This window comes from Parus major, chromosome 3 (assembly GCF_001522545.3).
Source record: "Parus major isolate Abel chromosome 3, Parus_major1.1, whole genome shotgun sequence".
Classification (NCBI taxonomy): domain Eukaryota; kingdom Metazoa; phylum Chordata; class Aves; order Passeriformes; family Paridae; genus Parus; species Parus major.
The window spans coordinates 62,813,759-62,841,494 of record NC_031770.1 but is presented as its reverse complement, the minus strand read 5'-3'; the positions used below and the strand labels follow the sequence as shown (position 1 = coordinate 62,841,494).

The window sequence follows — 27,736 nt, the reverse complement described above, 5'->3', positions numbered from 1 at the left end:
TGGGGCCTCACAGGTGTGCTCTGCAGCACTGTCAGCTTTTCTCAGAACCTGACCGTGCTACAAAGCATCCCCAGAAGAGGGGATGATAAGGTTACACAAACCCTTTCAATAGCCAGATCTGGCAGCAGCATGAGACATCAAAAGTCATGGGACATCTTCATTCAAATTTATTTATTAATAAGGTAACAACATATTCCGAATTATTACAAGCCTTTACTAATCTTTCTATTACTGTCTCAAGTTGGACTTGACAGACTTTAAATGTCAGTGTTCAGGTGCAGAATTAAAATAAAAGCTTAGAGAATAGCAACAGGAAGTCACAGTCACAAACACCATGGAAAGAGATGAGCATGACATCTGCTGCAGGCTCCAGGGTCACTCCCAGTCAGGCTGCTCTAGGCTCAAGTTGTAGCAAGTAACAGAGAAATTATGCAGTTTATGTACTTCAGTTACAAAGCAGCAAATACAAAAGCATTTTAAGATTTCATAACTGCACAGGAACTATGCCTAGATTTCAACTTCCACCTCTGGTAATGAACAACGAGCAAAATACCTAATACAGTAAAAGATTTCAAGATTCAGAGCCCCAAATATTTTAAGAAACCCTTCAGTCAAAGCCTCAGTAAATGTAAACCTCCCTCCTTCAGTTACTGTAATTTCAGTGTTCCTTTCTCTCCACTTTTTTTTTTCAATCACAATACTCAATTCTTCCAAAGGGCTTACACAGCTTTCACCACTCGGCTCCTTGCAAACTCCATGATTGTAGCTTAGCCAAGAAGAAAGTGGCACACAAAACAGCAATAAATTACAGCACAGCTATGCCATTTAAACTACTTAAAAAAACAATAATAATATGTAGATGCACATTGTAAACAGGTGCCTTAAAAACATGCTTCTGAGCATCTGATACCAGGATATTTCTCCCCAGGGTGCCTGTCCCCCTATGTGCAGTGGGACACACTGGACTGGCTCCTCTGCAGCTCCAGGTGCAAGTTTCCCCCTCTCACATCTGTGCTGAAGGTACTGCTGCCCTCGGCATGGGAAAGGTCAGGCTCTTAGTGTCAAAGTGATGCAAGATGTCCAGTGAACCCCAACGTGCTCCACTTTGAGTCTAACAGCACTTACTCAAGGCTTACTTTGGAATCAAGGCAACAGGGATCATCAAAGGCAGCCCTTCCCTTTTACTTTCAAAGCTGACCTAGCACTGTTTAGTTACCCTAATAACACTTGCGCTTTTTTCCTGCAACCGCTTAATACAATTGAGGAGAAAAAACCATACTTCCAAAAGTTCTTGATCTTACATCTCGTGCTCCCAAAGCACTCAAACTAGGAGTAATCCTATGAAAACCATCGTTACGGCAATTACCATTGAGCTCAGCTAGAAAAAGTCATTTAATGAAATGACAAGACATGATTCAAGGTAATCATGCAGGATAAAGCAGGGAATACTACCTGGACAGCACACGCACACACACACACGCACGTATTTACACCCGCACTATTACCCGGAATACTGTTTGTTTCAGGGACATGTGGTGCTAACACAGCCTCCCTCCAGAGCAGCACAGCTCAGTCAAAGTCGCGGTTGGTAAGAACCAGCGGAGCCACCAGAGTCCACACGTACAGCACGATGCCAATCCAGCTGGAAGAGATCTTCACCCACACAGACGGCCACTTGCTGGTCATTGTCTCGTAAGAAGAATCCGGACTGTGAACCAAGGAAAAGGATCATTTCCGATTTTTTTTCAATACAACAACATACTTGTGTTCTAAGCCACCCTTCACCACTGTTTTCACAGGAGATCATTTTCAATTCACACCTCAAAGGACCCTCCCAGGCAGTTCACACCAGTCTGCACAAAAACACCACTTGTAAGTTGGTGTCACAGAAGGTGGAAAAAGCAGCAGCAGCACAAAAAAACACTCAATATGAGAAGCTGCCAAGAAGAAGAAATAATTACAAGGAATTTCTAACAAATCTGCAGAAAAGCAGTAAACAGACAGCACTTAAGAGATACAAAGAATGTATTTTGCTTTGCTAAGGGACACCATCTAGAGAAACTGATCATATTGATGTCATACTGACCCAAGTAGGGCCACAAATCAAATCCACTGCAGGACTATTTATTAAGAGTTATTTCTGAAGGAAGTACCTCTTGATACAAACTGTTCTTTGCCAAGTAACTAGAGACCTTAATTAGTATTTTTTAATTCTGAAGAACATTTGATCAAGCTGTTAGCAACAGTTCACACACAGAACTATTTTATTTGTGAGGATAATTTCCTTCCACCAAGCCCTGTCTCAGAATGGCTGTAGCTGGAAGAGACCACTGAAGGTTCTCTAGTCCAGCTCCACTCTTCCAGTGGGGACAGCTAAATCCAGCTGCCCCAAGATGGCTCTGGAGTACCTCCAAGAAACTCCACAACTTCCCCTAGCAACCTGGGCCAGTGCTCTGTCACCCTAGCAATTAAAGTGTTTCTTGATGTTCTGAGGGAATCACTTGTGTCTCAGTTTGTGCCCTTTGCCTCTGGCCATGGCACTGGGCACGTCACTGGCCACCACTGAGAAGTCCTGGCTCCATCCTCTTTGCACATCTGCTTCAGGTGTTTCTATACATTGGTGAGATACCTCTTAGGCCTTCTCCAAGAAGAACAGTCCCAGCTCTCTCAGCTTCCCCTTATATCACACATGCCCTTCATCATCTTCGTGGCCCTTTACTGGAGTCTCTCCAGTACATCCATGTCTCTCTCATACTGGGAAGCCCCAGAATTGGAGGAAATACTAGTGCTGATGAGATGGGAAGAAACACCTCCCCCTTGACCTATTGATATAACATGTCCTTTTTCTAGCTCTCCATACCAGACATGGGACATAGTGTTTACTAAATTCTAATTGTTTCATAATTTAAGACTTTATCCTGTTCACTTCAGCAGGATCTATTTCAGCAGTTCAGTGAACGACTCGACAAAAAAAATCATCCTAGAAAATATGATAGGTGCTTGTGAACAAGGTTAGCTACAGTTTTCAAATACAGTTCCCTAAATGTTAACTCAAACAGTAACTTCCCTTGAGAAGGCCCACTCAAGACCTACATTCCAGAACACACAACTTGTGCCTCCTTGTACAGCAAGAGATGGCATCTTGTATGCTCATTATCAGCAAAACATCTAATCAAATGTAAATACCTGTACCAGTTGGTAAGTGTCATCATGATATAGAGTGATGCCAGGAAAAGCATGAAGTGGAAGAAAGAGTAACTGTAAGTAACTCCATCCCTCTCATTATCTATAGCTCGGTGAACATCATCTCCATCATCAAGGGAGCCATCACTCCTGGGCATTCCATCCTCTATCAGTGTTGATTCATCACTGGTCAGCATCAGCTTGTTAACTTGGCTGTTGTTGGATGTCCGGATGCTGGATTTGACAGGAAAGGACATGGCACAGTTACCCAAATATAAATGTAATATCTAACAATAAGAAGTGATACAATTTTATTTTCTTTTAAAGGAATCTTACCTTGAATAGAGAACGCACAGCAAGAACAAAACAAGTCCTACAATTCCTTGTGCATCCCACCACTGAACTACCTGACCTTGGGTTGGAATGGTGGTGCTGTTGTAACCAATGATGCTCAGCAGACTGGGGTTACAGCGCCTGTCTGTGAGGGAAATTGCATTAGAACTCACATGAAACAAGAACAGGACAAATATTTAATAGCACATTTCCATGCTGAATGCACAGAAATAGAAAGGATCTTCATGACTGTGATAGTCTTGAAGTAAAATCTGAATCTAATTTTAGCCTACTGAACCTCTCCAGAGCAGGGAAATTACAGTATATATGGCATAAAAATCTGTCTCTTCAAGCAGATAAAAGGATTCTGAACTTCTGTAAGATGATGCATCAACTGCTTTACTATTCCATCTCATATAATTAGATGCAACAAAACAAAATTTCTGCAAAATAAACTTCAGAAATTCTACTGCTAGAAAACAACTTTGACAAACATATTCTATAGATGGGGTACTCGAGTCATCCCAGAATTGGAAAACAATGCCAGTAATTCACTTTTTTATTATGAGTGGTTCCCAACCCACAGCATCCACAGGTAACACTGATGACACAGCTGAAAGTAGTAGACAATCTTATTTTCCCATAATCACTGCCTGAATTAGATGACTCTTGTATTCCATGACACAGAAGCACAGAAGATTGTCCATAACTAAGATAAAAGCATCAGAGACTCAATTAAAACCACTAAAATAATATCCAGTGATTTATTTTAATCACAGAATTTCTGCACTTATTTTTAGAGATATTCAACAGTTTCCAAACACGATAAACTGACAACATTTGTTAATACTTGTTATAAACCTTCAGTTTAGAAAAATATAATCAGTAGCATCTTGGTCACCCAAGAAACATGAAAACTGGTAGAGAGATGAAACTCCTAGACCCCTCAGAGGAGTTGCAGTTATCTGCAAAATCTAAGTTTTGGAATACTGCAGTTCTGCCAGTAAAGAGCAGAAATTCTTACATGCCATATAAGCAGGGGGAAAAGACATTACCTTAGTATTGTGGTTGCAGAAGGGGTGAAACTCAGAGATGTGTGGGCAAGGCCAGGCTGCTATTTTATACCTCCCACATCACTGCTGGGAGCATGGCTTGGGGGGAGGGGGAAGAAAAGGCGAGCACACCCTGGAAGAAGTGCCACTCTGCTTCCCTCTCCCCCTCAAGAGTGTTTGCCTGGACCAGCCACGCAGACCCTGCCCTCTCTCACTGCTGCCCATCCCTTCCTATCCCTTAGGAGAGTAGGCTCCTGGCAGCATAGGTAGCTGAGCCCTAACACATGTAAGTAACAGTCTATTTCCTGGTTCTAGTGCTGCCCTGAAAAAGAGGCAGAAGTACAATTTATTGCTGAACCAGTTACCCAAAAAGCTCTGCATTGCTACTACACTTACCTGGCTCATTGGTCATAGCAGACCAAGTCAAATACATTGTGTAAATTGTGATCACCGAAGACTGCAGCAAACCAGATCTTGGCTGAGATTCCTACGCAAAGGAGTCACAAAACAGGGAAGTCAGGCAATCAGAAGTTGCAGGCACAATTATACTGTGATAACACAGGAGGCAACAGAATTGAAACGGTACCTGAATCCTTGGCAGAATTGACATTACAGAAGCACCAATGCACAGGAGCATATTAACACTGATGAACGTCTTGTTTTCAGAACAACCTTCTGGATGAGTGTAATAAACATAAAACAAGACAATAGCTACTAGAGACAGCAGATAGTTGACAGCTGTAGCTGAGAGCAGAGCTGTGAAGAAACAAAATGATAGTTAAACTGATTAGTAAGAGACAATTAAGATTAGAATAATACTGCATAATTATCAAGTGTCGTATACAATATACAATGAGAGTTCTGGGCACTAAAACGTAAAAGAAGTTCTCAAATGGCCTGTGAAGAATTACAAAGAAACATGGGAAACCTGAAACCATGCTTGATTCTCCACTGCTCTAACAGCAACCAAGGAGAGTGAGAAGGAAAAAGGAACACAGTTGTACTGCACACACTTTGGCTAAGAGCTTAAAAAAGAAACTGAAGAAATACTTCTCCAACAGAGACTAAAACAAAATCTCATTTCCAAATTACATCTTAGTAAAAACACTAAATAAAGAAGTGGCCATTGAATGAAGACGGGCCATGCTGTCTTTTGAAACACCTAAATTATCACATCTGAAACACTTCATTAAAATATCATTTCCCCAGTGAGATGACTTGTACTCTCCTCCACTACTCTCGCCTTTCACTCAGCATATACCTTTGAAGAATGACTGCCAAGCAGAAAAACAATTGTTTGACATCATTCTACTCAACATGAAGTACTGAGACATTAATTTGTTTTTAATCAGCACAAAAGGGATAAGAAAACTTGTGCCTGCAAAAAAATCAAAACAAACAAAAAAAACCAAAACAAACCAACACACACACAAAAAAAGCTGCAGTTGCCACTTCTCTGATAACATGATGCACAGAAAGCTGCACCTGAACATGAGGAAGAGCTTTACTTTGTGTATGACTGCATCCTGGAATAGATTGCCCAGAGAGGTTGTAGAGTCTCCCTCACTGGAGATACTCAAGAACCATCTGGACACAATCCTGTGCCATGTGCTCTGGGATGACCCTGCCTGAGCTGAGAGGCTGGATCAGATAAGCTGCTGTGGTCCCTTCCAACCTCACCCATTCTGTGACTGTGTGAAACTCATGCCCTGCTCCCAGGGAATAGATCCTATTACTCAGAAGCTGCTGCATCTCTCCCTGCTTCCTCTTACTTAACTTGACAACAGAAGAACATAAATGGAGCTGAACTACACATCTGAGAAAATTATACTTATGCATGAAGCAGCCCTTTCAGCACTGGTAGTAAAATGAACTATTCAGCAAGTAACTTATTTAACACAATGCACATTTGTTGCTGCTGAAGATGAATAGATCACACGGACACAGGTCAAGGTGTGGTGAAAAGAGAGAGTTTATTTTTCCTCCCAGGATTTATAGGCTCCTGACCACGGCCAGGAATTGGATGATCAGGGTAACACTTTCTCACTGCACTGGCCATGAGAGATGCCCATCACAAGACGTGTAACAGAAAGAATGCACACATATCTATGTTTACAGTTACTGTCCTGGGAAAGTCTTTAGAAAACTATGTCAGCAAGCTCAGAAGCTGAGTTTTCAGGGCGACACACATTAAATGAAATTTAAAACTTGATTGTAGTACAGTCCCTCCTTACCTGCATACCAGCATCTTGAGTTTCCTTCCTCCATTTTTTCAACCCAAGATTCATTCCAGGAATGGGCAAAGTCAATAAGCAAGACCAGCTGAATAAGAATGAAGCAGAATGCTCCAGCCATACCTACATAAAACCACACTAGAAAAGAAGTAATACAAAACCAGTTAAGAACCATAGGTGATTTAACCCCCATCTTACTGTTCCTAAACACAGAGAAGCACTACAGTTACACAGCTACAATTAAAACTGTATGACATCAGCATGCACTTACTTCTTTTAAAACTAAGTATGATTACACCATGATACAGAGGAAGACAAAATTCCCTCACCAGTTGTAAATGGTCCCTCAGGTATGAAGAAAGCCCCAACACTAATTGCAAGTGCCGTCGCAAATTTAAAGAACCAGAATCTAAAAGGAAAAAAAAAAATAAGGCAACTGCTAAGTCTGGTATAATTCACACATAAAATACATATCTTTAAGAGTTGTTTTTATTTATTTGCTCATTCTTAATTTGCCTCATTTGAAGCAGGATAAAAATTTTATCTGCCCAAGATTTTTGTTTTCCAAAATTATGCTTCAACTGTGCTAGACTGACACAGTTTGACACGTTTCCCAGAGGTATCTTACTCATGAATTACAGATTAGGCCAATTGGGAGCTATTTTTTTTCATCTTAAGAACGTTTTAAACCAGAGCAATGAGATTACTGAATTGTCTGCGTATCAGAAAAATGGGTTAAAAAATCCCTTCCTTCTTTTAATATCAAAGATCTGATTGGTGCCTACAATGACAGTAAAATATGCTGGAGCTCCACACCAGTCTTGGTTCACTTCCTACATGAGTTCAATATACAAAAGTCTGGGTTCTTCCCACCCAGCTTCAGATTCTTTAGGCCTACAGCTGATGAGGCTTTATCACTGTTGGGGGTTGGGTTTCTTTCTTTTGTACTTATGGAATTTTTTCCCATAAGTTGCTAGGAAACTAACTATTGGGTACTTAAGAAAAAACAAAAGAGTGGCCAAACTCAGGAGAGAGGGAGGCTCCTGCATTCCCTAGCAAGCACCTGTCTTTCAAACTGAGACAAGCACAAAAAAAAAAAAAAAGCAAATTATTTATTCTGCACAGAAAAGACAATCAAGTTCTAAGTCCTTGCTTCAGTGCAGGGTCATTGGAATTTTTCTTCCAGTAAAAGATATGCATTCACAGACCTTCAAAATAGGTCAGATGTTTCCAGAAAGCACACAAGGGAGCATCCTTGACCAAAAATACACCAAACTCATCCCAAATATTAACTGTATAAATATACCCTGCATAGGGAACTTCAAACTGTTATGCCAACAAAACTAAAAAGGTGAAGACTATTTTTTCTGATCCCAGTGACAGGCAGCTCCAAAAACAGGCATGATGCCATCTACATGCACTTCAAAACTGAATGTAACAGCATAAAGATATGTACCACACGCCCACAATGTCAAACACTTGCCAATTTTTCAAGTTTTCTCTCCCTTCCCATTTCTTCCCATACTTTGAAGAAAATTCAATCTTTCCTGCTGGCTGTTACAATCAGGTGATGGAGACCAGCAGAACAAGTGCCAGTTGCATGGAAAGGAACTATGTGAGATGACAGAAGTGTAGAATCCAGAACAAAATGGACTAATTCCCTGGGATACAGAGAAGTGACTAAATATAGTCTGGTTGTAACATTTACAGTGCAATACAAACCTCACTAAAACTAGTTTTAGAATCCACTTTTTTTTTAATCAATGCCATTCTCAATTAAAGAAGTAAGAATAGGTTCAAGTTTGTATATAGTTAATCTCTAATTCTAGCCTTTTTTAAGGGATCTTAACTCTCTACCCCATACAACAACTGAAAACAAGTTGTCTGAAATAACACCTAAAGCTGCTGTGCATTCTGTACAAGCCAGCAACTATCTCACAGATATTACTGGGGTTTTTTCTATCGTTTTCATAAACCCAAGGCAAGAAACCCTTCTGACTGCCATTAAAAAAGCAGAGAAGGTAGATATTGGCACTAGATCATATTACTAGGCTTAACTTGCATACAAGCATGAAAAAGTTAGTACACATATATGCAAAAACCTAGTATTTTGAATATTTCAGATCACTGACAAAAAGACTGTATCTCAAAGTATTACTGAACACATACAATTTCAAAAATCAAAAGCCATAAAGCCTTTCATAAAGATCACTGTAACGTGTATTATTAAAGGAAGGAGTTATTACAGAAGCATTGAAAGTAATGTTATTAAATATTTTACCAGCAACAGTTAAATAACGCAATTTTTTCCTTTTATCCTAGTGCTGATGTTAGATTGGCTAAGAAGAGCAAAATGCTTTGGGTTGCATAATCAGCACCAAATTTTGTATTATACACCAAATTGTATTGGAGAGCACAACTCCAAATAAGGTTATCAAGAAGATCCCAAACACTTAAGAACAATTTTAGGTGAAAAACATCACACATCATGTAAAATCACCATGTGCCTTTTTCTGAAACAAAAAACCAAAAAACAAAGAGCTCTGATACAGAATGTGGCTGAACCACTTTTTCCTTGCTTGCAATAAGCATGCTCACCTGAACAAAGCAGGGTGGAGGGAAAGGCTGAACTGAGTTACTGTTGCTAACTGATCTTAGTACAGTACTCTCTTTTTCTTTAGACCAAAAAAACCCAAAAGTAAACAAAGCAATATTCTGCTCAGTCTTTATTATTTTATTTTCCCCTATAGAAAGAATTTGAAGCTTTTTCTCATTTTATGAGACATGTTTAATCCTACTACACTGAATATAAAATAAAACTTTATAGATTAGCTGTCCATAGCTTCTATTAGTCACCTTGAAAAAGCAGTAGCCTAAGCAATCACTGTGACCACCAAGATGAGGCACCATAAATAGTTTCATGCTTTTTAGCATCATGCCCTCTTACAAATATTTACATCACCTTGGTTTAAGGAGCTACATTACACATAGGCAGAGCCTGGATGAAAACTACTGCTTGTGTCAACACACAATAATTCCACTATATTCTTCCATCTGATAATCGCAACTAAAATAAAATACTAAAGAAACTCTACTGGAGAGCTCAGAAACTAGATACATAACTAATTTCTTTTTGCAGAGGGGCAAATGAAAGATAGCAGAAAGAGAAAAGATATTTTATCCATCTACATAGACATATATGTGTAACTGCTATAGCCTTTAAAAGAAACTGCTCAGAAGAGAACAAAAGGTCTTATAAACTTCAAAGTTAGGAGGAATATAATTCTCAGAGAACAGATGAGGCTCTTAAATCTTTATTTCTTGAAAAAATCTCTGTGGAATGAGACAAAAATGAATCACTAACTCATCTCAGCACTCATTTCTGCACCTTACCCATTGTGCACCGCTGCTCTGGGGTCGTTGCTGCTCTTCACTTTGATCATCAACAAGGAGAAGAGAAGGAAGAACATGGCCATGCCAAAGCACACACGGTACACGGCCTTGTAGCCAACCAGGACATCACAGTTCACATGGCCCTGCACACCAGGAATACTTGTTCCCAACCCTCCATCACAAAATCCAGGAATCTGTGATAAATACAGGACACGTCAGTCATCTCTAAAAGTCCTCCTGTCAGTAAATGCGTATTAATAAATTTCCAATACTCCATTCATTAATATTGTAATATTATATAACTATTCACAGTGTTAGAATGATATTGAAAGACTGCATCATTAGCTACAGTCCAACTAAAATATCAAACCCATGCAAAGAAAAAAAACCCTGCATAGGCAAAATAAAATAAATATTTTCACAGAATAATTTTGGTTGCAGGAGACCTTTAAAGCTTACCTAGACTTGCCCCTGGCCATGGGCAAGGGCGTCTTCAACTACATCAAGTTGCTCAAGGCCCCCCCCCACCTGACCTTGAATGTTTCCAGGAACAGGACAGGGATTTTATTAACAGGTTTTTTATGTAATTCGGAATTTCAGACCTTCTCAAAGAAATGCAGCTTTCCCTTGTTGATGTGAATCAAGAGATAGTCAAAGATCTGAGAGCTGGAAAATTTGGCTTGACAATTACTACTGGGCTTACAATACAGCTAGAGGTGGCAACCTGCTTTAAAACAGACACAGCCTTTCCCAAAAAAGTAACATCACCATCAATTAGGTGCATCCGTAACTTCCATATGAAACAGCTGAGAATATTCTACCCAGTCACTACCAGGACATGAGGCACATCTTTTAGAAGTCAAATCATACTCCAGAAGGCTGTAATTTTCTTTCCTAGGTGACTAACAAGGCTCTCACTGAAGCTCTAATGTGGTAACTGTACTAACCTACAATACAAATTTGCAGATGAATCATTTGGGGGGAAAAAAACATGAAAATCATGCCTAACCAAAGCTACTATCTACTGAAAAAAAACTGAAGACTATAAAACAGAACGGAAATACACGCAACCCAAGTTCGATGAACCTGTAAGCTCTACTGTAACTCACATTACCACTCTCCAATTTTATATCCCATCTTCATATAGCTAATAAGCTGTAAAATCCTACAAATCTTTCCTAATTCCCTGGGAGGAAAACATGCTATATTAATGAAAAATATTTTTGTTGTGCACTGCAGACTTTAAAATAGAATTTTAACTAATACAGCACAACTTAACTAGAAGACACCTTAGAGTGTGGTTATTTTTTTTAATCACAACTACAATACAAATCAATTAAGTGCCATAAATACAAATATCTCAATAACACTTAATTTGAAACTACACATGCATAATTTTTTTTGTTTGATGCATAATCTTATTTTTTTCTGCTCCAAGCATTTAAAGAGGCTTTACCTCAAAATAGTGCTTTTCATCTATACAGGGATCTTCCCACAATTTCTTTATTTGACTTACAAATGAATTAACGGTGACTGTGAAGCACAGCTAGTTGCAAAATGACGTATCTCCAAATAAAATCCATGCTTTTCAAGATGTAAATTACTATTATCTGTGACATTTGGTCTTCCCAAAACGTTAGCAATAAATAACCTGACCTTCTTCAGCTGCTCTTCCATGCCTGGTATTAGCATCACACAGGCAACGCTCACGCCAAGAAGTAAAAAGAAGGCGTAAATCAGCCGAGTTATGGTGGAGTTGTTTCCACTGGGGCAGCATCGGCAAAGCAGGCACGGGGCACTTCCACACAAGCATGGTATCTGACAGAAAGACAGAACATGAATTATTTAAAAAGCTTTGGATTACTAGATTTCAATATTTAATCGGGCTGTGCAGATCATCAGATATTATGATGGAAAATGACTCATCCTGTGCATCCCACCACCGGTGCAGAGTAAGTCACTGCAACACGTACGTTACAGAGTCACCAAACAACAGCACTTCCCGATGTGCCGCTGCACAGTGAAATTAGTGCTATGCCAGAAGTAATCACTTAGCTATTCAGAAGAAATAAAGACTGGATTCAGGCTCATTTGTTCTCTTGAATTTTATTTTATTTCAGCTAAATGACATGCAAGGGTTGCTTCTTTTAGCAATTACATACTCTCGTTCACAGCTGCAGAGATTAAACAAACACACCACAGGAAAAAGATACGAGCACAACCATCATGTAGGTACACTCTCAGCACCTGGCACAGATGGGATACAATCCTTACGGGGGCCGTAAATATTTTCAAAACACAAAAGAAAGGTGACAGAGCCTCAATCTTAGGTTGCAAGTTATTTCATATTAGCAGCTACTCACATATCACAAAATTATGCTAGTCCGCAAAATTAACTTATGCAATGTAAAAGTTACAAACAGTAAGAACAGAGCAAATACGCAGCACGTGTGTTACTGATACCAAATATCAACAGCAAAAGTGGATGGGAATGCTGTACTACAAGGGAAAAAAAAAACAAACAGGACAAAATCTGCTTGTATTTAATTCTCACACTGAAAATTGTGGGAAGAGAAAAAGGGAGCTATTTCACCAGGGAAGGGCTGCGAAGCAGGGAACAATTCTCTGCCACTTGCTGGGCGACAAGTTGTGAAGCAAAAGAAAGGCAAGGTCCCACAAGTAAACATTAGCCAAAGGAGGAAAGGTACAGTCAAAATGTGTGATCACTGCCCTTCTCTAAGCTACAACAAATCACGCTACCCCTGACACAGAAAGATACAGAACAGGGTTAAAACTCAGCTTCTGCCCCAGCACACATCCAGGGACAACTCCCACATGGGACAAAAGCCACAGGTGTTCATCACTACGTAAGAGGCACTAAGTCATGTAAGGACAGTAGTAACGAGGCCACATGGCCAGAACATGCCAATCACACATTATAACTGGTATGTGTCAGAAAGAGTTCTCAGCAGTTCAGTCATATGACAACCAAAAATGCCAGCAGTCCACTGTTACCAGAAAAGCCCCAGGGGTTGCTGGGAAAAGCAGACAGATTGTCACAACGCTCCTGGCAGCCTCCTGAGAAGGCCTCGAGAAGAGGCTGATTATCATTCTTACAGCTTCAACTTGGACTCACAAACTTCGTCTTTTAAATAACTTCACTGTGTTCTTTTTGGCACGTGTGTTCCTTCCCAAGAAGCCAAGAATTTTCACTCCACTACAATACAGAATTATCTTTAAATTAGCAAACTCCACCATTACATTTGTCTTGCAAAACCAGTGAAACTAGGCAGTTCCTCATTATAAGTATTTCAGGATGCAAAAGTTACTATATTGCTTCTTTTTACCTTCTCCTCCTCTCAGTATTATTATAGCACAAATAATATGTGCTATAACACAAAAGTGTTGATTATAGGAGGTTTCACCTCAATATAATAAAAAAATTATTTAGACTGAGAGCAACCGGTCCCTGCAACAACCACACCAAGGATATGGTAGAGTCTCCATCACCGGACATTTCCAAGATGCAACTGGACAGGACACCAGATCACCTCACCCAGGTCCTCTTTTTCATAAAAGATGGAGCAGGTGGACCTTTGAGGCTGCTCTACGACTGCAAGGAACTACACTTTGGCCATCTACAATTCGTAAGCAAGAAATGTATGGCAAATATTGTCTCCGAATGTATCAGAATTTTATAGTACTGCTGTCTTGCACTATTTCCTACACACAAATAACCTTTCCAGTGAAAAACATCTCTGTTCTCTGTTCAAAAAATTACTTTCTTGAACAAATTCTGTCTGCATTAATACAATAATTATATTATTAATACAATAATTATTCAACACATACTGTTGAATAAAAGGTTGAGTTTAGCAGAATAGAATATATTACTAGGCTCATCTGCTGCAGAAAATGTGGGGACAGGAGCACCTGTCACAAAAACACTTCTGTAAGGCATCCCAGTGTTATACTGTTTGTTAAATACCTAAATAATTCAAACAACTTGCTCCTTGCCTCAGGGGAAGCAGAAACATGAATGCTTCTACAGACAGGAGAGACATGCAGTAGCCGAAATGAAGATGATTGTCTCCACCTCACCGGGAAACAATGTCCTTCAAGAGAGTCCATACACCTCACTGGAATGTCTGAGCTCCAACACCAGCTTTTAAAATGTTTTGCCCCTAAACAGCTCATTCACATACATCCTTGAACAAAAGACACTTACTGATAAATGACACTATTTATACAAGCTGACTACTTACACAAGGAATCATGTCACAGTCCAATTCTCTCTTTCTCTGGCAAAAATGAATAAAATACATACAATTCCAACAAAATAGTATTACACTATCGGCAAAACTACTTGTTACAGGCTTCAAAAAGAACAGAATCCAAAGAACATTCAGCGCATGGAATTCAGCTCATCAGCAGAAGAGACAGGGTGAGTTTGTGCTACTTTCTTCCTAAATTTAAAGCACACCTCCCACAAAAATTTCAGTAGTACAAACACCAAGATACTACCATGAAGATCAAAGCTTAACTCCCCAGGTGTGACTCAGCTTAGTCACAGATGCAGACAAAAAGTTACTCTACAATTACTTTTTCACTTGCTTCCATAAGGAAGCTGAGACAAAAGTTACTCAGACACAACTGAATAAAATCGATTACCTTCCAGAAACGTTTTTACTTACCTACCAATTCATATCCCTTTACATTTTTGAGAAAAAGTAAGTCAATGTTGTTTACTAAGCCCAATGGTGTTTACTAAGGCAAAATAAGAAAAGACAACCCACACACCTATTCTGGGAGCAGCCAGCTGGGCAGACAGGTTAATTCATGCCTGCTAAACTAGTCACTTCATTCCCCAGGGCAGTGGAAATTGCAGGAGGAACACGTAACAAGACGTATATTGAAGGAGGAGATAGAAAACCCTACAAAATCATGCAAGAGCAAATGTTACTGCCCCTGATCCACACAGAATAAGTTTCTAATATCAAACATAATCTTCCTACTGGAGTAATGACTAAATTATTATATACTGAATTACTTATTTGCAAAAACACTAAGCCCCTGATGGGCCTAGTCAGGGTTTAGCTATCTCATCCCTACTCTTAAGAGTAAAGATACTCAATTAATCAATATCTTTGCCTTGACAGAGAATACTAAAGGAGCAAAACAGCAGCTCAACTGTTACAGAGATGAGAACAATAGAGGCAAGACACAGCAGAGGGAAAATGGCGCTGCCTTATCAATCTAGGCTGTCAGGAGAAGACTGGGTGAGAGACGGCTCTGCTCTTACAGCTTTGGCCTCACCTCCATCTCCATCTCTGACAGACTCCTCTTGCTCTTCAAAATGCTAACCTGAAGCACTGCCTGATCAGCACACAGGAGGGCAGAGCAGTAAGGCACCACAAAAGCCCAGAAGACTGGAGCACACATGAGGCCTGATGCGGGGGCCTCAAGCAGAGCGGCACCGCACTGCACTGCACAACACGTGGCCCTGCGGAGGAGCTCCACTGACAGCAGCGTCCTCACAGGCATGGGAGCTTCGCTGGCCGTGGTGCAGCCCGCACCACACCAACCCCACCGCACCTGCTTCAGCTGCTCCTTCACCCTCACTGCGTGCTGCCTTCTCAGAGCCACAAACACGCTTCGTACTGACTCCTTATACACCAGCGTGGACAGATTCCTCCTGCTCAGAACTGCTGTACAGGTTCTAAGTGCTGATCAGCAGTGGTTTTAAATATGGAAAGAAAATTAATGCTTTAAAGACATCAGGGGAAAGAGAAAAATAATACCAACAAAAACTACCCACCCCGATTTGTTTGGGCACTTTAAAGGAAGGGACAGGGGTTAACTACTCACAATAAATCTGACCGAATTAAGATTACAATCTCATGCAAATCATTTTATCTAACAGACCATTAGTTGATTTTCTCTGCAGAGAAACAAACAATTAAGACCAAGGGGTTCTTCATACACTACAAACACCAACCAGGTGTCAGAAAGGCTGTTTATGAACTGGAAAATGCAATATATATTAACTCTCGTACTTGAATTAAAGCCTATAGTCATAATGTCATGAAGTATTTGACAATAATTAAAAATAATAATGTTAACTATATTCAGTGAGTAATTAAAGCCTAGCTGGCTAAACCATTAAGTAGTATTTAAAGTGTTAATGACACCAAAATAAACCCTGACAGTAATTAGTTACAAGAATATTATCAGCGTTCTAGTTGATTATTTACAGGCAAATCAGCCTGAAAGTTAATTTATGCAGATTTTCCAATTCTATGATAATTTAATATAATCTGTACGTTAGATGAAGGGATTATGGATCATCTATCTTAATTAAAAATCACTATGTATTAGAGGAGCCAAAGCCCATACATTCAGGTATCACAAAAAACAGGAGTTTAGATAAATATGAGGTTTTGCTCTATCACCAGAAGTGTGTACCTTTAATAATAGGTAATTTAATTTAATTCAGGCATTGGACAATATTTTTGGTATGAAAAAATTCAGATTTTCACAATCCGACTGACATTCTAAACATCTAAAATATCCAAAAACTCACAAACCACTTGATCGTGTCAATATAAACAGGGACTAGACTTGCAAAGAAGTATCATTTACAGATAAAAAATCCATGCCTCAGTTGAAGACTCATTACCAACTTCATTTCTTTCCTGCATAATGCCTACGGTTTAAATGCCATCTCAATCTACTGCTTCCCATGACCAAAAATCACCTGACGGTGCTCCCCCAGCACGGTGGTGACACACACCACGTACCGCGAGGAAAGGATGGCTCGGCGAAACAAAGATGCTACAAAGGGTGGAGCAGCTCAAGACAAAGCCTTGAGCCTCTTCCTTGTAAGGAAGAGGAACTAAATACAAACATTAGGATCGGGGAAACCTGCCGGTTTTTGATTTTCCCGAAAGAAACGCTGGAGTTCAAAGCATTTCATCAGACCCTTTACACATTCGGGGAGAGGTGATTTCAGCGCACACCATAACACCTCCCGCACATGAAGGAGGATTAAGCTGCGCCCAGCAGCTCGACAGGCCGGCCTGTCTGGGTTAAGGACAAAGCTCCCCATAGCGCCGGCGAAACGGCTCCGACGGATCCCTGGGGATCCCGGGAGCAGCCCGAGAGAGGGGGACCACGGCGGGGCCTGCCCCCTCCAGCGCGGCGGGGAGAGAGCCCTGCCCGGCGGAGCGGGAGCTGCGGCCGCTCGGGGCAGACAGAGCCCGGCTGGGCCCGAGCAGGGGCCCGCAGCCTCCCCGTGCCGCAGGCGGAGGAGCGAAGGCAGCGCCACAGCCGCCCCACCCGGGTGGGTGACACAGGCGCCGGGAGGCGACGGGCGAGGCCCGGGTGGGGAGGGAAGGAGGAGGGGAAGCACCGGCCGCCGGCTCCGAGCTTGCGACGGGCAGCGAGGGACCCCCGAGCCACCCGCATCCACCTTACCCAGCTCGCCATGGAGCAGAGGCCCAGGACGCTGCCCATGGTCCCCGGTGGGCGCGGGCTCCTCCAAGATGGAAGCAGCGACCGCGACTCCCGACGCGCTTGTTTACTGCTCCCAGCGGCGCTTCCGGCCGCTCTGACGGCACGGACACGTCACTTCCGGCCTCCTGCCGGGAAGGAATGTGGCGGGGCTGTGCGGGGCCGGGCCGGGCCCTGCCAGCCTGAGGGACAGCCAAGGAGAGCTGGGCAGGGGAACGGGCAGCAGCCGCAGCCAAGCGCATCCGGCAGCTAAAGCTTAAAGCTAGCTCCTTGTAAGCTGTGCATGTAGTAAATCAAAATGTCGTATGTCAGTAAAACAGATAGTCAAGCACATCTGGGAACTAACAAACTTTAAGGGTGTAGTAAATCAAGGTGTTGATGCACGTCTATGGATACGTTTTTAATTTGGCAAAATATTTGATGTCCATGTGTCCTGTAGCTGAACTAGGTTCATTATAACACTTAAAAGTCACGGGTCACAAAGACCCCTAGGCAGGTGCAGACCCTCCCCTTCTGCATGCATAGATGTTAGCTGGGGTTATGTAGTTTGTATAGAAATTCCTAACTAATCATAGCAGATGAACGAAGCCCCAAAAAAGGAAAAAGGCACACAAAAAACCCCAAAATCCTAAAGTCCGAAAAGAAAAAGTAGCGCCTAAAAATCTTTTTAAAAAATCAATCAAGGACCAGAAAATTTAGGTAATACATTTAATAATACAGACATTAGAATACATATTTATACATATATTTATTAAAAATATTTAATAATATAGGTATTATAATGCCAAGGATACCATCTCAGCTGAAAAATACAACCCCTTCATTTGTAAAATGCCTTAAGATACAAAACTAAACACTTAAGAAGGATATGTAAAGAAGTCGGATTTTTAAATAAAATACTTAGCAGTATACATCATTTTACAAGTTAAGAACATTTTTGTCTCTTGCAATTTTCCCTTCTTACTAACATGCAGTCATTACACTACTACACGCTGGGCTCGGATTTATCTGTGGATGTTGGTAAATCTGTCCTTTGTAATTGATTTTAAAGGCAATCATATTTTCAAAATCAAACATGAAAAGAGATGGCTAAGAAGGTTTTTTTTTTCTGGCTGAAAGTTTAAGGCTGCAATTGTCTGGTGATAAAAAACGTGAATAATTAATAAAATGGTTATAGCTATTTGTTTGAAAGGTAAGTAAACAGAATTAGTGGGCATTGAAAAATTTTGGAGTACCTTTAGTTTGGCCAGTAGATCCACAACAGTAATTCTTAATATTCACTTTTGTTTGTGTGCTAATTAGAGCCAGTGAAGTGTGCTGTGTTCATCTTCCACATAACTCCACCACAGTAGCCAGAATGTTCTGGAGGCGCAGCATCAGCTCACAGCTAACACTGCAGCTTGCTTCTTGAGATGAATGTATGATCTCCATTCCCTCTCCTTTGTGAAACCCTGAATCTTCTTCAAAGGTGACTTTGCATTAGCTATTTTCTTCCTCTTCAGTATTCCCACAATTTTCACAGTGGGCTGTTTTTCCTTACGAGAGTTTCTGATACCATAGCCACCTATTTCTCTCCATACCAACCTGATCTCTTTTTTTTTCCAAATAATAAATCCCATCATTGTTCTCTGATTCAGTCATTATTCCTGCTTTCCTATTTGTAGCATCAACTGTGGAAAGATACTGAAGCATTACATACACTTCACTGAACCAAGTCCTGCTCCTCCTCCACTACACATCTTTCCTAAGAAATTCTAAAAGATAAAAGATCTGCTATTGGAATTTCTGTTCTGGAATTTTATTTCGTTTTCAAGTCATACAGTTACCTGACAGCATTAAATTATATTGTGAAATACCAGTTTTACTTCATCTGAAGGGAGGTGGAATTAATCATACCCAGATATATACCCCAGATGGCTTCCCCAGTGTGATATCTTGCTTCCCTCTGACCCTTTTGAGATTGTATGAATATGATAATTATAGTTGTCCATTATTTGACTAGCTCTCTCATTATTTCTTTTTAGAAAATAACAGGAGTCAAATAGCAGAAATAACTTTTTTCTTTTTTTTTTTTCTTGTTTGTATTAGGGAGCTTCTTACTAAAACCTGCCTTTTTCTCAGCTCTTTATTGGAAAATGGTAATTTTTCCAAACTAGAGACCACCTGTCAGTTTCATGGTCTGCACAAGCAACTGTGATCAGCTCCTTCAGTGAGCACCTGATCTGCAGAGAGCCCAGAGCCGCCTTATGGAGGTTCCCAAAACTGGCCACACAAGCTTTAACCTCCAGCAGAAAAGCTGAGGTAACCATTTTGTCTCTTGAGTCCCTGTCCCCCAACCCTGAGAGGAAGGGTGAGCTAGACAGGACAAGATTCACTACTAAACAGGCTTATGCTTTAGGCAAGGCATCACACAGATAAATAGAACATGGAAGGGAATAAAAAATGCAGATAAAACGTGACTGTACTGGGGCCTCGCTCGTCTTTGTGCTGCTCACGCCGAACTCATATCAAGTATCAGCGTAACATTTGGAGGAAGCAAAGTGTTCAGCCTTCAAAACCGAAGGAGAAAATTTTGCCAGGACGGCTTTTGTTCTCGCGGCGTGGCCATGGAGCTACAGCTGGAAGATCCTTTCCCCTAGAGGGCAGTGCAACTTAAAGAATTGAAACCTCACCCGGGCGGCGTTCGAATGGAAATCGGCTATGAGAAGATGTGTTTTTTATCTCAACGATGTTAACAGAAAAATACTCTACAGGGGCATATTTTCTGGAATGAATCAGTGCATACAATACGATTCTACATTTCATTTATTTTATGCCATTTTTAAGTGAAATCTACAAAAACCCACCTTTTTTTCCCTCCCTTGGTCCTCTAAATGAAAAGATCATTCATAATACTGAAATAATGTCTGTGACAACAGATTATAATATCCAGGTTTCGATCTTTATTGTGAGAGAGAAGTGGAACACAAAAGAATAGAATTCTTAGTTCTGATGGACTATGCAAGGATTTTTAAGAGAGATACCAGAAATTTAATGGAATTCAGAGGCCATATTATTCAAGGACTGACCTAGTTAAAAAATCTAGTAGATTTAAATAGATAGGATAATAATAGAATAATAGAATATAATAATAGAATAAATGTTTCTCTTTATCTTCCTCTTACAAATTTGTGTGTTTTATCTTTTTTTCTTCTAGCAATATCTATTTATATAGATCAAAATCAAACAATGCAATGGATTTAAATGGTAAAGCATTATCATGTGTGCTTCTAAAATGATGTGTTATCATCCTGGAAAATACATTAATGAGTAGAAATTGATTAACAACATTCATTTTTTTTTTTTGGTAAATATGTGTGGATTTAATCCTTCTTTAGAAAAGAGTGGATAATCTGAAACTGTTTTATACAGCTGCTGTCGTGAAACAAAGAACAAAATATCATCAGACTGTTCAAATTGTTGACACTCCGTTTATAGCAGCAGAAGATTAGATGCAGATTGGGTCAAGATTGTTATTAACGCTCCTATTAAGCCCCATCACAGTCATTGCAAGTGAGAGAGAAAAACTAATTTCTTCTCTGTTAATATTATTGTGTGCCTGGAATAAATGCCCTCCAAGGGTAAATTAACAAGACAGTTTCACATCACTACATAATGCTACAGTCTTAATTGGAAAAGACAGAAATATTTGTAACAAAATCACCCCCCTTCAATTTGTATAGCATACTATGGTTCAGTGTTTCTAAATAATTGGCATTTTGGGTGCTAGCATTGCAACAGGGTGTGATGGATGCCTTTAAAACTCAATACTGACACTTTCAGTCTGTTCCTGTCTTCCCTACTGGTCCAGCCATGAGAAGCTTTGTGTTTGTACCACTTACCCTGGGCATAAGCCTAAAGAAACAAATGGAATTCATCAAGGAATTATTTATTACCCTTATTCTTCATCAGCCAGTGAGAATTTAGAATCCATTGGTATTCTTCAAAATCACCCTGTCTTGTGTATTGGAAGGTTCACCCAGGTGAGGTGCCTGAGAGTACCTGAGGATGCATCGTCACTGGCATGGCATTAGGCAGGTGCCAGTCTCCGGAGAGACCTCCTCACAGTGGCTTTGCCAAAGGCAGCTTTCAGCACAAGTCTGGAGGGCAGCTGGTCATGGGTAGTGTCCCCCTGGCTCAGTACTGGGGCCAGTCCTGTTTAATATCTTCACCAACAATGTGGATGAGGGGATGGAGCAGTCCCTAACTCAGTTTGCAGATGACACAGTTGGGTGAGAGTCTTGATCTGGTGGAGGGCAGGAGGGCTCTGCAGAGGGATCTGGACAGGCTGGATCGATGGGCTGAGTCCAGTGGGATGAGGTTCAACAAGACAAAAGTGTCACAACCCGGGTCACAACCCCACACAACGCTACAGCCTAGGGCAAGAGTGGCTGGAAAATTGCCTGGTGGAAAAGGACCTGGGGATGTTTGCTGCCAGTCAGCTTGACATGAGCCAGTGTGTGCCCAGGTGGCCAAGATCTGAAGCCAGTTGATTACTGAAATAAGTTTCTTTTAAACAAACCTTAAAACACATCCATCCATTCAACCAGCCAGCCAGCCAGTGGAACTGTGGGGGAAAATTTATGTCTTTTGAGGGAAGATAATATTTTTATTTATTTTTATATATTTGCAGGGATATTATTGGAGCTACACGAATTCACACCAGCTGTAGTGGCCTGTTTTATCAATGACCTTTCATTCTTAAAGGCAGTGAAGAGTGAGTATTTCCCTTAGTTATGAGTTTCAGCTAAGAATAAACTTTGCCAGTCAGGAGTGGCAATACAGAGGTTCTGATCTTCTTAAAAGGTAATTGTGAGGAAGTAAAGATTTAGGATTTTAGTATTTGCTCCATAGAAGCATTTAGCTGGAATAAGAAAGCAGGAATTTAAGGATTATTTTGCTATTAGGACTGATACAGTCCTCAGTATCTGAGGCTAATTTTGAAGACATTAATAACATTGGTGGGATCAGATGCAGCTCACCAGCTATTTTGAACAAATTAAAATGTGAACATGTTGAACCACTAGCTGCTATTTAACTGGCTGTGGGAATTGTCCCAGAAAGCAGGGAGCAACAGATGTGGTGCCACAAAAGCTCTGGGCACCTTAGCCCCTGGGAACACATGCTGCAGAAACCTAACAGCATTCTTTCAAAAAGTTAGTGAACATATGAATACGGGTGATTTGACTTCTGCAGTTACCTAGATTTCCAAAAAAGCCTTAAACAAGGTCCTCACTAAGAGCTTTCAAAGCAACTAATCAGTCACAAAATGACAAAAGAGGCTCCTTTTTTTCGATTAGTAGCTACTACCAAGATGCATCAAGGGCTATTAAGCAAAATTGTTCAGCTCCAGTTTCTATTCAGAATATTCTTAAAATGGTAATTGCTGGAACTGGAATGGCAAAGCTATCACCACCTGCTTGTCCTGCAGCTACACTCTCTGCTGAAGCATTTGCTATTGTTCTTGTTCAGGGACATAATGCTGAGCAAGAGGGTACTTCACCTGACCTAGTGCAGCCATCCTGATATTCCTAGCTAAGTATCTTACTGTGCACTGAGTTGTAGCAACTATCTGTAGTTTTCTCTTTTTCAGTGATAAAAGGACTCTTCCTTTTGTAATGTTATAATTTTAGGTAAAAGTACAGCAATAATTTTCACACAGAATCATGGAAAGGTTGGGGTTGTAAGAGACCTTAAAGATCATCTTGTTCCAAGCCCCTGCCACAGGCAGGAACACCGTCTGCTAGACAAGTTGCTCAAAGCACCATCTAAACTGGCCATGAGCACTTCAGGGATGGGTCATCCATGGCTTCTCTGGGAAACCTGTTTAGGTGCTTCACCCCTTCTGAGTAAAGAACTTCTCCCTAACATCTAACCTAAAACTGCTGTCTATCCATTTAAAACCATTTCCCTTTGTCCTGTCACTATCTGCCCACATGAAAAATCCCTCTCCCTTCTTATTATAAGCTCCCTTTAAGTACTGAAAGACCTTATTAGGTCTCCCTGAATCCTTCTCCAGGCTGAACAACTCCAGCTCTCAGCCTGTCTTTGTAGGAGGTACTCCAGCCTTCTGAGCATATCTGTGGGGGCAGTGCTGACATCTGTCATTGCTCTTGTTTCTAGAAGATTTTGGAGAAAGGAACATGGTACCTGTAGTTTGCTAAGTTGTACCAAGGTCCCTCCTTTGCAGAATCCTGGGAGACCATTAGGGGCACAAGTTGACCATATTCCTTCAACCAAAGAGCAGCACTTTTGTGGAGAAGGCAAAGCTGGAATTTGTACATGTATGGCTCACACAGCCACAAGCACCAGAGAACTGAATATAAAAGGTTTGGATAACACTATGACCTCTGCATCTGTATAAACTCACTAAAGAGAGAGCAGCACGATTTAAGTCAATATTTGTAAATTCAAATGTTCTTCCTCACTGCTGCTTCTTTCCCAGCACGACCATACATGTGTTGGTGGCAGGTTCAGGTGTAGGAGTGAGCAGTCCTGGCCCTTAAACAAAGCTGTTAGGTGTAAAGATTTATGTCTGTATACTAAATGGGCAAATTGCTCTCTCAATCTGTTAAGCTGTCGGTATGATCTCTTGGCAAGCTATAACAGTTTGCTGCTATTTTTTGGAGTGGAACAAATTGCCTGTGTGCAAATATAGCCTAATAGTAAAACACAGCATGGATATCCTGATCAAGGCATACAAGGAAGTAAATCAGAGTTTATTTTCAGAGTACTTTGACTTCATATGGAACCAGTTTTTAAACAGGGAGAAGAAGAATCAGTGTTTTCAGTGATGAATGCCTAAATTAATATGTTAAAAAGTCCTCTGCAGTCCTGTTAACTTCAGCTTAGCTGTCTGGTTCTCCAGACCTCCTGCTAGCAGACCACTCTGGCCAATCATGCCTAATTTGGAGTCCTTATTTAAAAACAAACAAACAAATAAAAACCAACCTTGAGAGAATGTTTAGAGTCAAAATTCTCTTTCAACAGTTGCTTAGTTATGATGATGGACAACTTACTTATTTTGCAGAAACAAAGTTAAACTGATTTAATACCATGAAAAAAACCAAAAAAAACCACACTCTAGAAACAAAAACATACTTCTGCCATTTTTCTTCTCTGGCTTGACAGGTTGGTTTCTGTAACAGTGTGTTTTCACTGCTAAGTCTGAATTTGATAATTTATGGTGTTGTGCACTGGAGTAGTGGTATTGGAGCAGTCACTTTGTAGCAGTGATGGAAAAGCCACGGGCTAGAGGAAGCATTCAGAAGCATTGGTATTTCTGTGACTGCTTTGGAATATGCTCAGCACTAATTTCTTCTCTGTGCCTATGTGATCACCCAAGCACAGCAAGGTTTTATTGTATATATCTGGTTCAGTACACTGCATGTGGAAGTTTGTTATGAGAAACACAGGACTCCCAGTAATTTTCTTTTCTTATTTAATAGAGATTTTCTGCCAGTTCCTCTTTGCACTCTCTTTTGTCTTACCACAAGTAGCCATACTGCTTTCACACCTACCCTGACATGAACCTTCCAAATGCTGAGCTAGATTAACTCCTATTTTGTCTGTAGGGCTTAAGCCAAGACAGAAATTGCCTATATCCTTGCAGCAAACCTATTTCAGGTAGGCATGCAAGGTCTAATAAAAAAGGCAATGGGATTTTCTGCCATCTCTGAGCAGCGAACCAGAGCTTGAGGATAAAAATGTTCTTGCCTACCCACTTGAAATCAAGGTAAGAAATGCCAGCTCCAAGCTACTCAACAACAGAGACAGGCTTCCATTTCAATGCTCCAAGAAAAAGAATGAAATAGAATTTTTCTTCTTTCTGGAGTGGTAAAATCTGTGACAGCAGTGTGTCAAGTAAGGCAAATGATATAACAGGTGTGAAGGAGGTCGGGTACAGTTTTAGGACAGTGAGGATTGTGAAAGAGAAAGGTCCATGTGTACTGGTCCAGGTGGTGCTGGATTAAAGGCCATTATCCAATGTCCATTATCTTGGGTAAATTACAGGCCCAGGGATGCCCTCATCTTATCTTCTGCAATATACCAAATAGAAGGCAACTCTAAAGCTTCCCCAGTGCTTTCTTAAATGATGTGCCTGAGATAAACATCTGGTTCCCCAAGCTCCCCTACCCTAGGTGGTCAGTGAGCAGATGGTGGTTAACCCAGTGATATTTTTCTTATTGATTTAAAGATGAAGACTTGAGGGAGAGGGCTTTGGGCTCTTGGTGACAGGGCCCCAAGTCTCAGGACTGGAGACATGTTTCAGGAGGCAGATAATCTCCCTCCTGCCTGTATATCACAACACAGATAATGCAGAATGAAAGTGGAGAGCTCCCTACAAGGGCACGATCAGTTGGAGTGAATCATGGAATGGTTTGAATTGGAGGAGACCTTAAATATCCTCTAGTTCCAACCTCCCTGCCATGGACAGACATACCTTTCATTAGACCAGATGGCTCAGACCTCGGTCCAGCCTAGCCTTGAACACTTCCAGGGATGGGATGAGTCTATTTTCCATTATACCATGCCTATAAATTGGACTTACAGTGTTATTATCAGTGTTAGTTTTTATCCTTATCGGCTTTTGCTAGTGACAGATGCTGTCCTGAACCCCAGGTAACATTCCTAGCATTCCATTTAGTAACAGGCATTTTCATACACAACAATATAAATGCTGGAACTCATGTTCATACGAGTCTTTATGCACATTTCCTAAAGAAAGTGCAACACACAGTCAAGCTGGGGAGGCTGGCACCATTGTTTGGATCTGTCTTTCTCACATCAAGACTTGATATGCCATTAGCAGAAAAAGTGGGGTTTTTAAAGATGACTGCAGGAAAGGAAAAAGATCAGGCCCAAAAATTTTTATGCTCCAGGGAATGAAGAAAAGGGAGCAAACTATAGATCCATTGTACTCCTACGCTGGCACATCTGTGACCATCTCATGGGGATTTTGTGGAAGGGAGTCTTAAGGCAGCAATGCCTCCTCAGTTTGCACTATGTGATCTAGGTGATAAAGAAAACCTAGATGAAACAAGAATATAATGAATTTGAAGGAGAATGTCTACAACAAAAATGCATTGGAACAACCAAGTTGAAGGTAGTTTCACCTTCAAACCGTTTATGTTTGGTACCATATATTTTACTTTTTGTAGCTGATATCTGCCACATTACCTGGTTATCCAGTTAATGTTTAAGAGCAAAATAATTAAGAGGTTCATTCACATGTAAACATCCTTAGAAGCTCCTTAAAATGGAGGAAAATCCTATGGGAATATATCTTGCCATCAGCCTTTAGGTTTTTTGGAATAAGATGTTGTCATACTTTCGCTCTGGATGTGGGGCTGTACTTTAATAGGTGCTAGTTAAAACTAAAGCTTGTAAAATGTTATTTTTTCACTGTGTTTCAGTGTTTCAATGAAAAGCATTCTTTCCTTTCATTATTTTCATATTCTGATTCCAGACATTATTATGATCATCTCTCATGATCAAGTTGTATTGCTCTAAATTAACTAAACTAAAAAGAACCCAAAATCACACACACACAAACTGAAAAAAAAAAAAAAAAAGAATGTCAGGTTTTCTGATTGGGAGCCATGTCTGTATTTCACATCTGTAGCCTAGCAGAGGAAATTCTCTGTTCTCTTGCATGAAATGAAACCAGAAAAATATATGTCAATATTTAGTACTTTCCATGTAGCAAGAACCACATTGTCTGTTCTCTATGTGAAGACATAATTATAGTAGCATCTCTATTAAATTTAAAAGCATATTCAAGTAAACATTGCATAAGCTCTAAACAATGTAGCAAATTAACTTTTCAGTCACAGCCCCTCAAATAATTTGATTTCTTAATGTAGAAGACCAGCCATTTCTGCACATTGTAAACCGTTCCATGGTATGTCTATAAATCTGAAGAGGAAATAATAATTTCTAGTGGACAATTAGAGGAAACATGTCTTTCAGGGGCAATGAAAGTGGAAA

At 40.5% G+C, this 27,736-nt stretch overlaps 1 protein-coding gene and 1 long non-coding RNA gene across 4 annotated transcripts; one reads left to right on the top strand and one right to left on the bottom strand.

The window, feature by feature from the left end:
• Positions 1 to 1,362: 1,362 nt before the first annotated feature.
• SERINC1 (serine incorporator 1) lies at positions 1,363 to 17,821 on the bottom strand. The gene is made up of 10 exons (XM_015621890.2): positions 17,672 to 17,821; positions 11,852 to 12,013; positions 10,196 to 10,389; positions 7,132 to 7,211; positions 6,803 to 6,940; positions 5,155 to 5,324; positions 4,965 to 5,055; positions 3,520 to 3,661; positions 3,187 to 3,417; positions 1,363 to 1,708 (listed from the first exon to the last, which is right to left on the bottom strand). The coding sequence occupies exons 1-10, from the start codon at positions 17,708 to 17,710 to the stop codon at positions 1,570 to 1,572; spliced, it is 1,386 nt and encodes a 461-aa protein (XP_015477376.1). The 5' UTR covers positions 17,711 to 17,821; the 3' UTR covers positions 1,363 to 1,569.
• A 17-nt stretch (positions 17,822 to 17,838) lies between these two features.
• Positions 17,839 to 21,302, top strand: LOC107201900. Of its 3 annotated transcripts, none has more exons than XR_001520473.3 (3): positions 17,839 to 17,979; positions 19,010 to 19,175; positions 19,796 to 21,302. It is a non-coding gene; the product is annotated as an uncharacterized LOC107201900 (long non-coding RNA). The 3 variants fall into 3 exon arrangements; XR_001520474.3 differs by having other exon boundaries at positions 17,895 to 18,899; XR_004496425.1 differs by having other exon boundaries at positions 17,895 to 18,899; positions 19,372 to 21,302.
• The last annotated feature ends 6,434 nt before the right edge of the window (positions 21,303 to 27,736 follow it).